Source organism: Diabrotica undecimpunctata, chromosome 10 (assembly GCF_040954645.1).
Source record: "Diabrotica undecimpunctata isolate CICGRU chromosome 10, icDiaUnde3, whole genome shotgun sequence".
In the NCBI taxonomy this organism is placed as follows: Eukaryota; Metazoa; Arthropoda; class Insecta; order Coleoptera; family Chrysomelidae; genus Diabrotica; species Diabrotica undecimpunctata.
Genome location: NC_092812.1, coordinates 29637667 through 29651251, shown reverse-complemented (window position 1 = coordinate 29651251; position 13585 = coordinate 29637667). Strand labels below are relative to the sequence as shown.

The 13585-nt window shown below is 34.5% G+C and overlaps 1 protein-coding gene across 1 annotated transcript; it reads left to right on the top strand.

The window, feature by feature from the left end:
• Nucleotides 1-8062: 8062 nt before the first annotated feature.
• Nucleotides 8063-8716, top strand: LOC140451672 (activity-regulated cytoskeleton-associated protein-like). The gene has a single exon (XM_072545516.1). The coding sequence runs from the start codon at nt 8063-8065 to the stop codon at nt 8714-8716; it is 654 nt and encodes a 217-aa protein (XP_072401617.1).
• The last annotated feature ends 4869 nt before the right edge of the window (nt 8717-13585 follow it).

Sequence of the window (13585 nt, the reverse complement as noted above, 5' to 3'; positions counted from 1 at the left end):
AAATAATTGAGAAAAAAACGTCAAAAATTATCAAAATCAAATATACATTTTTATTTAAATATTTTTAATAGATTTTTTTTCAATTTACTGCTAAATCAATATAAAGTTACATAGTTTCTTTTTTTTTAAATAATTAATGTTTATTTTTTAGTTTCAATTTATTTTCAATTTATAGCTCGATAAATGCAAACGTCGCAAATGCAGTTTTTCATTTATACCAATTCATTAATGTCTATTTGTTTATATATTTTTTTATACGATTACTAATATGAAGCGTTTTGAAATATTTTTTATTCTAGTGGTGTTTTTTTTCTATTTTTTTTTATTATCTCTTTACAATTTTTAGTTGGCTTATATACAGTATGTCCACGGATGGGAGGCCCAAGAAGAGAAACTTTTTATTTTTGCACACACACACACACACACACACATGAGTTCATCCCAACCCCTATGGAACATGAGTGTACCACTGCTAGACAGTGGGACCCCCATGTCCGAAGATCAGACCGGTCTCGTTCCAAAAGAGCAAGTCATTTTGGCTCGGTACCTATCTGACCCCCAGGTTTTTCCACCACCCCTCCTCTACGTCTGACATACGCAGAGGAGGCTTGAACTGTTACGTCGGGCGATTTGGGAAAAGAAACACCCTCCGTTTTCCATGACTTGTGGTTAGGCCACCTATCTGTAGGGGTAGCTTAGTGTAGCTTTTCTCCCTATTTACTTTACTGAGTTTACTATGGCTTTACTTTGGGCTCTGTGACCCTAAACAAATGTGTGTCCGATCAGGGGGTCGACAGCAAACTGTCGGCCCCCTGTTCGGTTGTTGTGTGCTCGGTCACACGTCGTCAATTTGGCAAAACAAGTTTTGGTCTCCTTGCCGACTGGGCGATCGATAGGCCTGGCCATCGAGCCCGTGCTTGTCGCACACGACCTCGATGCCGAGTTGCCTGTGGCAACTTAGTCCTGAAGGGCTATTCCTGAAGGGTCTTTTTCCTTAGGGGCGTGCCTGAGGGGCCTCAGCCTTGTGGCTTTACTTATTAGGATTTTGTCCTGTTTATTGATTTTACTTTATTGGCCTATGCAGATTTTTGTTAGTGGGTTTTTGGGTGAAATAATAATGGGTGTAGGGGTTTTAATGGGTGGGTGGGATGTGCATTCCCAAGTGTATAATGCTCTCACACATCCCGTGTATATGTTTTTGGGTTTTTTGGTTTTGTTTTTAACTGGTTAGTGAAATAAATATAACTGAAATAATAAAAAAAAAACAAAAAAGAAAAATTTGGGGGATTGGGTTGGGATTTACGGGTTTTTTTTTGGTGAGCTAAGCTCTTTTTTGTTTTTTTGATTTTTTTTTGTTGTGTTTTTGTGTTTTTGTGGGCCAAATCTGCTAAGCCATAGATTAGGGCTTCTCATGTGAATATCTTTCTTTACGTTCAATTAGGGTTTCCCCTGTATCCAGCCAGCTGTTGTTTTGGCCGTCTATGTACTGTCCTTATATTAGGATCGTAGTTTGTCAACTCTCTTAGCGAACGGTTCGGATGGTTTCTGAGGTTTTTAAAAAGCTCATATGCATGTTCGACCATCATGTTCAGGACGCTCTTTTGCTGCGAATCCCTATATACGTACCTAAGTGGCACATATTTAGGAATTTTAAGAGCCTCTCTGATCATGTAGTTCTGTACAGTTTGGATTTTCTTTCTGTTTGTTTCACATGCATGCCCCCACGCTGCTGAGGCGTATGTGAGGGTTGGCAGAATGATGGCATTTGCCATTCTTATTTTCGTTTTGAACCTCAGATTACTTTTCCTCCCTATAAGCGAGGAGAGTTGACTTTTAAGGATTTTTGCCTTTTGAACTGTTCTGTTTATGTGTTTAGTAAAGGTGAGACGTTTATCTAGCGTTACTCCGAGATATTTGGCGTCGGCTTGCCATTCGACCGGAGTATCGAAGATAGATAGTTCCCTGTTGAGGATTCCGTGCCGTCTTTTGTACATGACTGCCTGAGTTTTGTCCGGGTTGACGGCAATTTTCCACGTAACACACCAAGATTGCAAATGGTCTAGTGCCGTTTGCAAGTATCTAGTGGCCAGATCAGGATTTCTGCTGCTAGCAGCTATAGCAGTGTCATCGGCGTAAAGGCTGAGCATAGTATGTTGATCACCACCAGGGGTATCTGAAGTGTATATGGTGTACAGGTAAGGCGACAGCACAGCTCCCTGTGGCACTCCAGCCTCCATGATTCCGACTTCGGATAGGGTGGGCCCTATTCGAACTCTGAATCTTCTGTTGGCTAGGTACGAGGAGAGGAGACATGTCATCGCTTCACTGTACCCCATTTCGTTCATTTTATACAGCAATCCGTCGTGCCATACTCTGTCAAAGGCTTTACTGACACCTAAGAAGGCGGTTGCTGTATATTTTCTTTCATTATACCCCTTAGTGATGTACTCTGTCAATCTTAGCATTTGCAGTTCGCAGGAGTGATTGCTCCTGAATCCGAACTGCGCTTCAGTGATTGCATCCATTGCCTCAGATTCTTCTCTTAATCTTGCCAAGATGACTCGCTCAGCAATTTTGCTTACTGATGATAGTAGGCTAATGGGTCGGTAGTTCTGTGGAAAAGTTCCGTCTTTACCTATTTATTTTTGTTTGTAACAAAAAAGTCATTTTTGATAAAAAGTTTTGTTTGTTCTTAAACCTTTGCACTAATTTCGAAAATATAATAATATTCTAGTTGTGAAATATAATTTCAACGAAACAGTGCGTTAATTAAATTAGTTAGTTTAACCAGGGCCTTTTTGGGTAGTTTCTTAAATATTAGTTATCAGATCGTAGCCGGGGCCCTTTTTGGGATTTGTGTTGATTTTATTTTTAACCTAAAAATGTGGTTAAATGAGTAACCACATCATCTTGTCAAAAAAACTTTTGGGAAAGATTCATTTATGTCTTTGCAAATACTAATGCTTTTTGTTAATTGTTTTTTACCCAACCTCGTTGTTTATTTCTTATAAAATGAGGTTGCATAATTGGTCTCTTGAAATTCTTGGTGCCATGGTGGTTTTCCATAGCGAGTGTTCATTACTAGAATCATTTGTCTCTTTCTTTAGGTGTAACGTAAGTTGATTTACTTTTGTTTTGACTTTGGGTACTCTGGTTACTTGCCATTTTTTCTTGCTCTTCTTTTTTCATAGACTAATTCCAAGATTTCCTTACGGTACTTTTTTACTTTCAATCTTTTTAGTAGTTCAGGAGTATTTTCCCAGGACGCTTGTTGAATATTGGTATTAAATTTTTTCACCTCAGTGTCCAAGTCTTCTTGAGTTGTCAATGAAACTGCCAAATTAATGCTTTCTTCTAGCGTAATTTTTTATTATTTAGCAATACAGGGCTGTAAGGCTTTTGAATGATATTTTTACTAATAGTTAATATATTGGGAGTATGATCCGAGTTGAATTCAAAGTTTTTTTTGTATATAGTTGCTCGATAGGTTCTTAATGATATAAAATCCCATTAAATCAGGAATTTTCATAGGGTCTGTTGATATTGCTTCACAGTTGTGTGTATATTGTAATACAGATTACACAAATTATTTTAAGAACTTGATTCTTAGTTGTTCAGCTGAGAATTGCACAGTATAGATCTAAGTTTCATAAATGCGCCTCTTGCAATTTCTATATAAGTTTAAATTTTTTCATCTGGATTTAATGTTTCCCTTATCCAACATCCTAGGTATTTAAAAGGGCTGACTGTTTTAATCGGGTTATTGCTGATAATTAGTTGCATACGGCCAAAGTCTTGTTTACTAAACACAACTAACTTTGTCTTTGATGTTTTTATGCAAAGTCCGTTATTGGAGCATTCTCTAGTGACCCGATCTATAAGAAATTAAAGATCTTCGATACTTTCAGCCATGATCGATGTGTCATCTACATATCTGATGATGTTAATAGTTTCTCCTCCAATTTGAACTACACATTGCCCTTCCAAGAGTTAAAAAAAGTTAGGGATAGCACACATCCCTATCTGACACCTTTTTAAAGTACAATTTTGTCTGTTTCTTTGTCGTCTATCAGAATACAAGCTTCTTGATTCCAATATAGATGTGGTTAAAGTCTCAGACCTCTATCATCTATTCCAATCATTTCTAGATACTCAAACAGCCTATCATGTTGGACCCTATCAAACGCCTGTTTAAAATCTATAAAACAGACCTAAATTGGTTTTTATTCTTTCCAAAATATTTGAAGTAATGTTAGAATTGAGAACAAAACTTCCCTTGTTCCTATTTCCTATTCCCTTCTTCTCTGAAACCGAATTGATTGTTTTCCATTGTTTTTTCACGTTTCTGCTTATTTCTATTAAACATTATCTTGAGAAGCAGTTTGAGAGAGTGACTCATAAGACTAATTAGTCTAAAGTCTTTACATGATGATGTATTCAGTTGCTTTGGAAGTAGAATAAATGAAGACTACAACGATATTTGTGAGATTATTCCAGTTTCGTGTATGTAGTTATAAATTTTTATTAGTTCTGAGATATTGTCGTTATCTAGAAGTCTGAGCCAGTCTGATAGTATTTGGTCAGAGCCTGGAGATTTCTCATTTTTGCTTTGTTTGATGATATTCTTCCACTTCCACTTCCAGTTTTAAATTACTAGGACCAGTATTCGTATAGTTTGCGATGTTAAGTAATGACCTGACCATGATCGTATCCAGGACGAGCTTCTTTATGTAATTAGTCCATTCTTACTATTTTCGTTAAAGTCGAGAATTATTTTACCTTTGGAATTTCTCATGAAGTGAGGAGTTATTTTTTTTGGAGTATAGGTAATTTCTTTAGTTTAGTTCTTCCATTTTACGGCGTCTTTGTTCTATCCAAGCCTCTTTTGCTAGCTTAAGTTTGTATCTTATCTGTCGATACATTTCTCTATATTTTTGAGTCCTGTCTTTATTTTTGCGCTTGATTCATTGTTGACTAAGATCTAATATTTTATCGGTCATCCAATCCTTTTTCTTTATTGGATATTTTTCTGGTGTCAAAACTTCGTTTGGTATGGTGACCAGGACAAAATAATAATCAGTACCTAGGAGCAATCATAAACTCCTAACGACTCCTTGATGAGGAGGTAGAAGTTAAAAAAAATAGCCCAAAAAGGATTTGTAGAACACAACTCAATGTTTACAAAGAGGAAATTAAACTTAGTCATTAGAATGCAGTTCGTAGAATGCTACATTTGGTCGCAGCTGCTATATGGAGTAGAAACTTAGACATTATAATCCCAATCCATAAAGAGTCATTCGAAATGCGGCGCTATAGACTTATTCTTCAATTCCCTTGGACGGCTAAAATCACAAATAAAGAAGTACTAACACGCATTGGTTACAATAGAAAACTTCTAAAGCCAGTTATAAAATAAGAAAATATCCTACCTGGGGCACATACTTCGAAATGATAAATACTTTTTCTTACACACAATCATGCAAGGAAGAATATATAAAAGAAAAGACGTAGGAAGAAAAAGAACTTATTGGCTAAGAAATATCAGAGATCTGACCATCCTCAGTCTATAGATATTCACATTGCAAAAGATGGAAAACCGTTTAAAAAAGTGATCGCCAGCCTTCTTTAGAAGACGACACGACAAGAAGAAGAAGAAGAAATTTTGGACTCTAGTATATGAATGATCGTAGATGATGCTTTTTGAATGCAAAGAATTTCATTTGTGTAAGATCTGGAGATCGCGCAGCTTAATATCGCCTGTTCCACTGATAACTCGATTCGGGAAAGTATTGTCAAGTACCTCCTAATTATTCGAGCGTTGTGAACTGAACCACCGTCTTGATGGAACCAAACATTGGCCAGATTTACATCAGGAAGATACCTTTTTAAGTTGACCTCAATAAAAAATGGACCTATTATGTGATCTCCTAAAAGCCAGTCGCCAGTCCAGACGTTAACTTTTTGAGGACGTTGAGTTCGGTAAACAATACTTCTCTGCTCGTTTTCCCGCATCCAATACCTCGTAATGGAAGGATTATGTCTCCCTACTAACAAAACACAAAATTCATCAGTAAATAAAAATGTTTTTAATAAAATTGGATCCATCATTAGCCTTCGTTATTGGAGTTTCACAAAACTCCATTCTTCGAAAGTAGTCGTCTGGATAAAGCTGCTGCATTTTAGAATATTTAAAATTTTTGTAACCGTGTGTTTTCAATACTTTTGTTACAGTAACATTGCTAACATCTAACTCTCTAGCAATACTTCTACTTAAACGTGTTGAATCTACCTTGATTGTTGCATAAGTTTGTGTATCTCGGTATTCTCTTTCCTCAATTTTTTTTTGTTGACACTTCTCGCAACAACAACTCTCAAATTTTTAACACTATTATGAACTGACTGTACGCAAGGAATTGGTCTCCCCTCAAAAAACCAGGGAAAATAAATCCAACCAAACCATTTTATTATTTGAACCTTTTCTGCGGGAATATAAACAGACATATTGTTCACAGAAATAAATTAAAAATCTCCGCTGTTATTGGTTTAAACAACCACTGTATAATGACAAATTATTGGCGACGGGGCAACGGAGGTTCGTGGTTAGTCGACGGCGCGCAGTGTTGCCATTTATAGTGTGTATATCTAATTGTCCTCGACGCATCAAGGAATTTGGATATCGGTTAAAATACTTGGGAATTCCAAGGTTGGCCAAATCCAAATTTCTAATTGATTCGATGCAGGGAAATTCCACTTTCGCTACGTAAAACAAAGGATTTGTTTTACATAAAAGCAGGTAGATTTTCTCTCATCGGTCAGTCGAGCTTGCCTCTTCTACTGTAGACCTAGTCGGTGCTATTATTGTTCCAACTAAGTTATTGTTTTATTTCTGATTTTCTGTATACCTTTTTATTTTAGCATTATTGTATATTCAGACCTTTTCAGGTTAGAATATTATATTAATCTATATTTGTTCATGTACTGATTGTTTGATATTTTATTTGAATATTTTGATTGTTTATTTTTCTTGTATTTTGTGTCTAAGTTGTTCTTCCGTAAGTTAAGAACACTTAGAAATATTTATCTTGCTTTTTCTATTTTATATATTTGATTTTGTACTTTGTATCTAAGTAGTTCTTTTCGGTAAGTCAAAGAGCTCTTAGAAGTATTTCTCTGATATCTGACTTGTTATTTTATTGTGTGTCTAAGTCGTTCTTTTCCGGTAAGTCAAAAGAACCCTTAGAAATATTTTCATATCGCATTATTATTTCCGATATTTTATCTAAGATATTTTCTTTCTTAAGTTAAGAAAATACTTAATACATTTGTTTCTTTCATTTTCTATTTTATGCTAAGTTGTTTCTTCCGTAAGTCAAGAAACACTTAGCAATATTTTCACATCTTTTCTATATTTGATTTTTCTTATTTTCTATTATAAGTAGTTTCTTCCGTAAGTCAAGAAACACTTATAAATATTTGTGCATTTATTTTACTATATTTGATTCTCTTGTTTATTTTCTGTTCTAAGTTGTTTCTTCCGTAAGTCAAGAAACACTTAGAAATATTTCCATATTTTACTCTCACATTTACATATTTCATTTATCTATATTTCTGTCCTAAGTTGTTTCTTCCGTAAGTCAAGAAACACTTAGAAACATTTTTTTCTTTGCATTATATTTTTATACCATTTAATTTAATTGTTTACTAAGTTATTCCTTCCGTAAGTCAAGGAATACTTAGATCATTTTTACCTATCCATTTTTGCTCTGTTACTTTGTAACTGTTCCTTGGAACCGTTACATATAACAGATATTTGTCACTGGAACTGTTATTTATAACAGCGGTAGTATTTAACCTTTCTACCAGCGACAAACTAAAGATGGTGAATACCCGATCCAATTCCGGGGATAGGAAGAGGCCCGAAGAGCCGGCGATGGGTCCTACAGGCCCAAATGCCCCCTCTCGGCAACATGGCGCCCAACAAACAAAACCCGAACTCACGACCCCAGGACCGTCTTCGAGCCAGCCTGCTACAGCTGACTTTATCTCTGCCTTGATGCAAGCGATGGCGGCCCTATCCACAACTCAAGGCACTGCACCCCAGATGCCTCAGCCTGGGACACCGAAGTCCAGGATAAATTACACGAAGCCCCCTCAATTCTCAGGCCGGGACACCGAGAATCCGCTCAGCTTTTCGACAAAAGCTGAGAATTTCTTAATCAAACATAAGGTAGACGAGGACCAATGGATCGACTACCTCATAGACAATTCCCTCCACGGAGATGCGAAGAAATGGGCTCAGAAATTCTCATACACGGACCTGCCATACACCACATTTCGAGACCGTCTCCTAAGGAGATACAATGACCCTGCCGCAATTTCAACCCTGACGTCGAAGCTTCATGGAGAACATCAACGTAGAGACGAATCCACGGAGGAGTTCATTAACCAGAAATCTGCCTTATTCAGACGTCTCATGCCACATACCCCCGAGGACCAGAGGTGTATAACGATAGCAAACTTACTGAGACCCGACATCGCGATCTGCCTGAGAGCGAACATCCCCAGAACCGAGGAAGACCTTCTGACAATCGCCCAGGGCATGGAATCTGACATCCGCCGGACCGTCAAACCCCAGCAGCAGCAGCAGCAACAACAGCCGTACCGTCCCCTACGTCAGGATAACGCTACACGACACCCTGAGGCGATAGACGAATGAAGGAACCACAGCGCAGCCGACCGCCAAAGATGACCAAGGATAAGGTCCCATTACGACACATGGAGATATCAAGGTAAATTGAGTAGCCTTATATCTTCACGACGTCGTAGGACCTCCTCAGGGTGAATAAAGTAGCCCTGACGGAAGCAGACGAGCCACCCGGCACACCTGGACCACCTGGACCACCTGGGCCTACTGGACCATATACAATTAAGTTCAAATATCTTAAGTACAATATCTTAGTTTTTTTTTTATCTTAAGTCTTTTACATTATATTCTTTTAGGGTAAAAATTTTTTATTATTGTATTTTTTTTTATTCTTAAATTGTATTTTTCTATTGTTTTAATAAATTTTCTTAGCACCGTTAGGTCTTTCAGAGGAGGGGGGATGTCCTCGACGCATCAAGGAATTTGGATATCGGTTAAAATACTTGGGAATTCCAAGGTTGGCCAAATCCAAATTTCTAATTGATTCGATGCAGGGAAATTCCACTTTCGCTACGTAAAACAAAGGATTTGTTTTACATAAAAGCAGGTAGATTTTCTCTCATCGGTCAGTCGAGCTTGCCTCTTCTACTGTAGACCTAGTCGGTGCTATTATTGTTCCAACTAAGTTATTGTTTTATTTCTGATTTTCTGTATACCTTTTTATTTTAGCATTATTGTATATTCAGACCTTTTCAGGTTAGAATATTATATTAATCTATATTTGTTCATGTACTGATTGTTTGATATTTTATTTGAATATTTTGATTGTTTATTTTTCTTGTATTTTGTGTCTAAGTTGTTCTTCCGTAAGTTAAGAACACTTAGAAATATTTATCTTGCTTTTTCTATTTTATATATTTGATTTTGTACTTTGTATCTAAGTAGTTCTTTTCGGTAAGTCAAAGAGCTCTTAGAAGTATTTCTCTGATATCTGACTTGTTATTTTATTGTGTGTCTAAGTCGTTCTTTTCCGGTAAGTCAAAAGAACCCTTAGAAATATTTTCATATCGCATTATTATTTCCGATATTTTATCTAAGATATTTTCTTTCTTAAGTTAAGAAAATACTTAATACATTTGTTTCTTTCATTTTCTATTTTATGCTAAGTTGTTTCTTCCGTAAGTCAAGAAACACTTAGCAATATTTTCACATCTTTTCTATATTTGATTTTTCTTATTTTCTATTATAAGTAGTTTCTTCCGTAAGTCAAGAAACACTTATAAATATTTGTGCATTTATTTTACTATATTTGATTCTCTTGTTTATTTTCTGTTCTAAGTTGTTTCTTCCGTAAGTCAAGAAACACTTAGAAATATTTCCATATTTTACTCTCACATTTACATATTTCATTTATCTATATTTCTGTCCTAAGTTGTTTCTTCCGTAAGTCAAGAAACACTTAGAAACATTTTTTTCTTTGCATTATATTTTTATACCATTTAATTTAATTGTTTACTAAGTTATTCCTTCCGTAAGTCAAGGAATACTTAGATCATTTTTACCTATCCATTTTTGCTTTGTTACTTTGTAACTGTTCCTTGGAACCGTTACCTATAACAGATATTTGTCACTGGAACTGTTATTTATAACAGCGGTAGTATTTAACCTTTCTACCAGCGACAAACCAAAGATGGTGAATACCCGATCCAATTCCGGGGATAGGAAGAAGCCCGAAGAGCCGGCGATGGGTCCTACAGGCCCAAATGCCCCCTCTCGGCAACATAATTATCTAATTTAAAACAACGTACTGTATGTAAGAAAATATATAAATTTATTTCATAAACTTTATCTGTACATAAACTTGTAATGAAATCTTTTAAAGCCCGCTTCATGGTTCATGAAGCTTTGTGCAAGTAAAAAATATATAAATAAGCAGATACCTACATATTTTATATCTTAGCTATGAAAATAAAAGTGATGATAAAAAAGATGAGTATATTTTAATCACATACTGTATATATAAAAATCCCTACGGATTTTCTGTCGTTTTTCTAAAATATATTCTATTCTATATTTCTTATTATCAACGTTTCGTCAAGTATGAAACAAACGTACGCTGTAACATGTAGAAATTACGCGAGCCTTTGATGGCGGTTTTCTAATGGCCCAGGGCTCATTAAACAAATGGGTAGCGCTTGTGAAATATTGATTATAGATAATAGCCAGCACCCTTTACTCTCCAGTATAACATTATGAATACTAACTGACATTGATATTTAATTTTATATCATCGCGTATTTTAGTCGTGTTTCCAGTAAAATATGCGATGTAATATTTAAAACGTGTATATTTAAATATAGATATTTTGAAGAAAAAATAAAATTGTAATAAAGCTTTACATTTGACTGTGATTAATTATTACCACAATAGGGGATTTAGCAAATTAATTATGCAAAAATAGACAAAAAGAGATTTATATGGTAATTCAATGAGTTTTTTTTTATATATAAAATATATCTTCTTGTTGCAGCACTTGGTCATCTTATATGACATCTTCCTGCAGTACATCTTCCTGCAGTACTTACATCTTGGTCAAATGTTAGTGGTTACTATGATGCATCTATTTTTGTATCAATCGCCACTTTAAAAATTGTTCAACCAGACAAATTGGTGAGAAAGCGTTCAAAGATAACAAACTGCGTACAAACTGCTTTGTAGACCTGACTAAAGCTGATCTGACTAAATTATGTTAAAAGGTGTGTTACCATTGCTAAAAGAAAAAAACGGGTGTGGCAGTCCAGTGGGACTACCGGTGGAAGTTACACGCATTCGCCGTTACAAATTTATTTGGGAGTCAATCTGCACAATCATTACATATGTAATTCTATAGGTAAGACATAGCAGAAAGAGAAACAGAATTAAACAGAATTAATAACAACTTACTAACAATGAAGGATTGAATCAATATTTTGATGAAAATGTATATTTTTATTTTCATATATGTATGAAAGGAGTTGAATGCAAAAATTTTTTTACACATACTCTGCAGTAAAATTCATTGTTTAGTTTGTTATTAATATAATAATACAATACAAATTAAACTGCAATATTCATAAGTATTTAAAAATGACAATAATATACATAAAAAAATACACTACAATACAGTGCAACATAATTCCATATAATAATACAATACAAATTAAAATGCAATATCCATAAGTATTTAAAAATGACAATAATGTAATAATATTAATAAAAAAAGTCCTCCCTGGCTGGGAATCGAACCCCGGTCTCCCGCGTTACAGGCGGGGATACTGACTACTATGCTACCGAGGACATTACACAAACGTATTTCAAAATTGACAGTTCTGGATCATACAGTGATTTATTGAGATTATTATTTTGAAATACAAAAGACTAATATAATTATGAACATTTAATAAATAATACAAAACATATCACCTAAATAATAATATTAATAAATATTTTTTATATGTATAATATTATATGTATATATATCTTTATATAATATATATAATATTAAATTATATATACAAAAGGAACATTTTTATATTCGAGAGAGGAAGAGAGAGAAAATATATCTTCTGTCTCTCTCTTACTCATTATCTTACATATGTAATGATTTCACAGATTCACTCCCATACAAATTTCCAACGTGGAGCGCGCGTATAGAAATATAACTTCAAAAACGAGTGCAACATAATGATTAATATACTTAAACACATTTCACCAACGATATCTAAATATTAAAAATTACCTAAGTGGGCTTAGGTAGTTCCTAACTCTAAAACGAATTTCGCCATACGCTAAGAATGGCCTAAACCGCTTAAGCATTAGAATACATTTTGCGATCTCCCTAAACTCTTTAGGTATTACTTACAGTTGAAAGTGAGGTTATGTTTTTACAGCTTTGGCGGATGTACTTGTGACGTTTGTCAATAGAGTACAATAGAAATATGCTTTATTGTTACTGAAAATTGTACAAAAAGTGGACAAAGCTAACAAAAAGTAAAAAAATAACAATACCAATTAAAATTGACTAAAATTGCATAAACCGTCAATATCACAAAATAAAAAATAATAAAATATACATTGCATTCATTGCAAAATTTAACTAAATTGCAAATTGTATAATAAAACCTTATGAACTAGTTTACGGGTAAGTTTAAGTTGCTGCATGTGATACCCAAATATATATAAAAATGCTTTAGTTGCTTTTACCTAAACGTACTGTAATTTCTTAGTTATTCGTTAAGAAATTCTTCCACTGAACAATATGGTCTTTTAGATAGATAGGATTTTGTCAATTTACGGAACATAAGGAAAGAAGTTGTAGATTTAAGTTGCAAAGGGAGATGGTTGTATAATTTTTTTGCCGAATATAATATAGATTTCTTTACTAACTCAGTAGACGGGATCGGTAAATACACAACCAAATGTTGAATTTCAGGTAGGGATGACGGTTTTTGACAAAACAGCGGTTTTCGGTTATACCGGTTTTTTTTGCTTACGGTTTAACCTGGCGGTTATAACCGGCCAAAAAAACCGGTTTTCCAAAAACCGGTTTTCGGTTTTTTTAATCCAATAGGTTACAAGGTTACATTTACAATGCACTTTAGTTTGCGATACTTCATTCAACTCGATATTAATATGATCACAATTAGAAGGTACTATCGAAAGAACATCACTATCAATATAAAGAAAACACAATTTTTAATAAAACCATTTTATTCTATTAATTATTATATTTATTTATTATTTTATTATTATTATATATTTATTGATTATTATTAACTATAATATAGCGTAAGATTTTTTTTTTATTTATTTACGCTGCAACCACAAGGGTTATTAGCGACCTAAAAAATATAATACAGGTAAAGGTAGAAAAAATTACAATAATTGATACAGTTTTGAGTC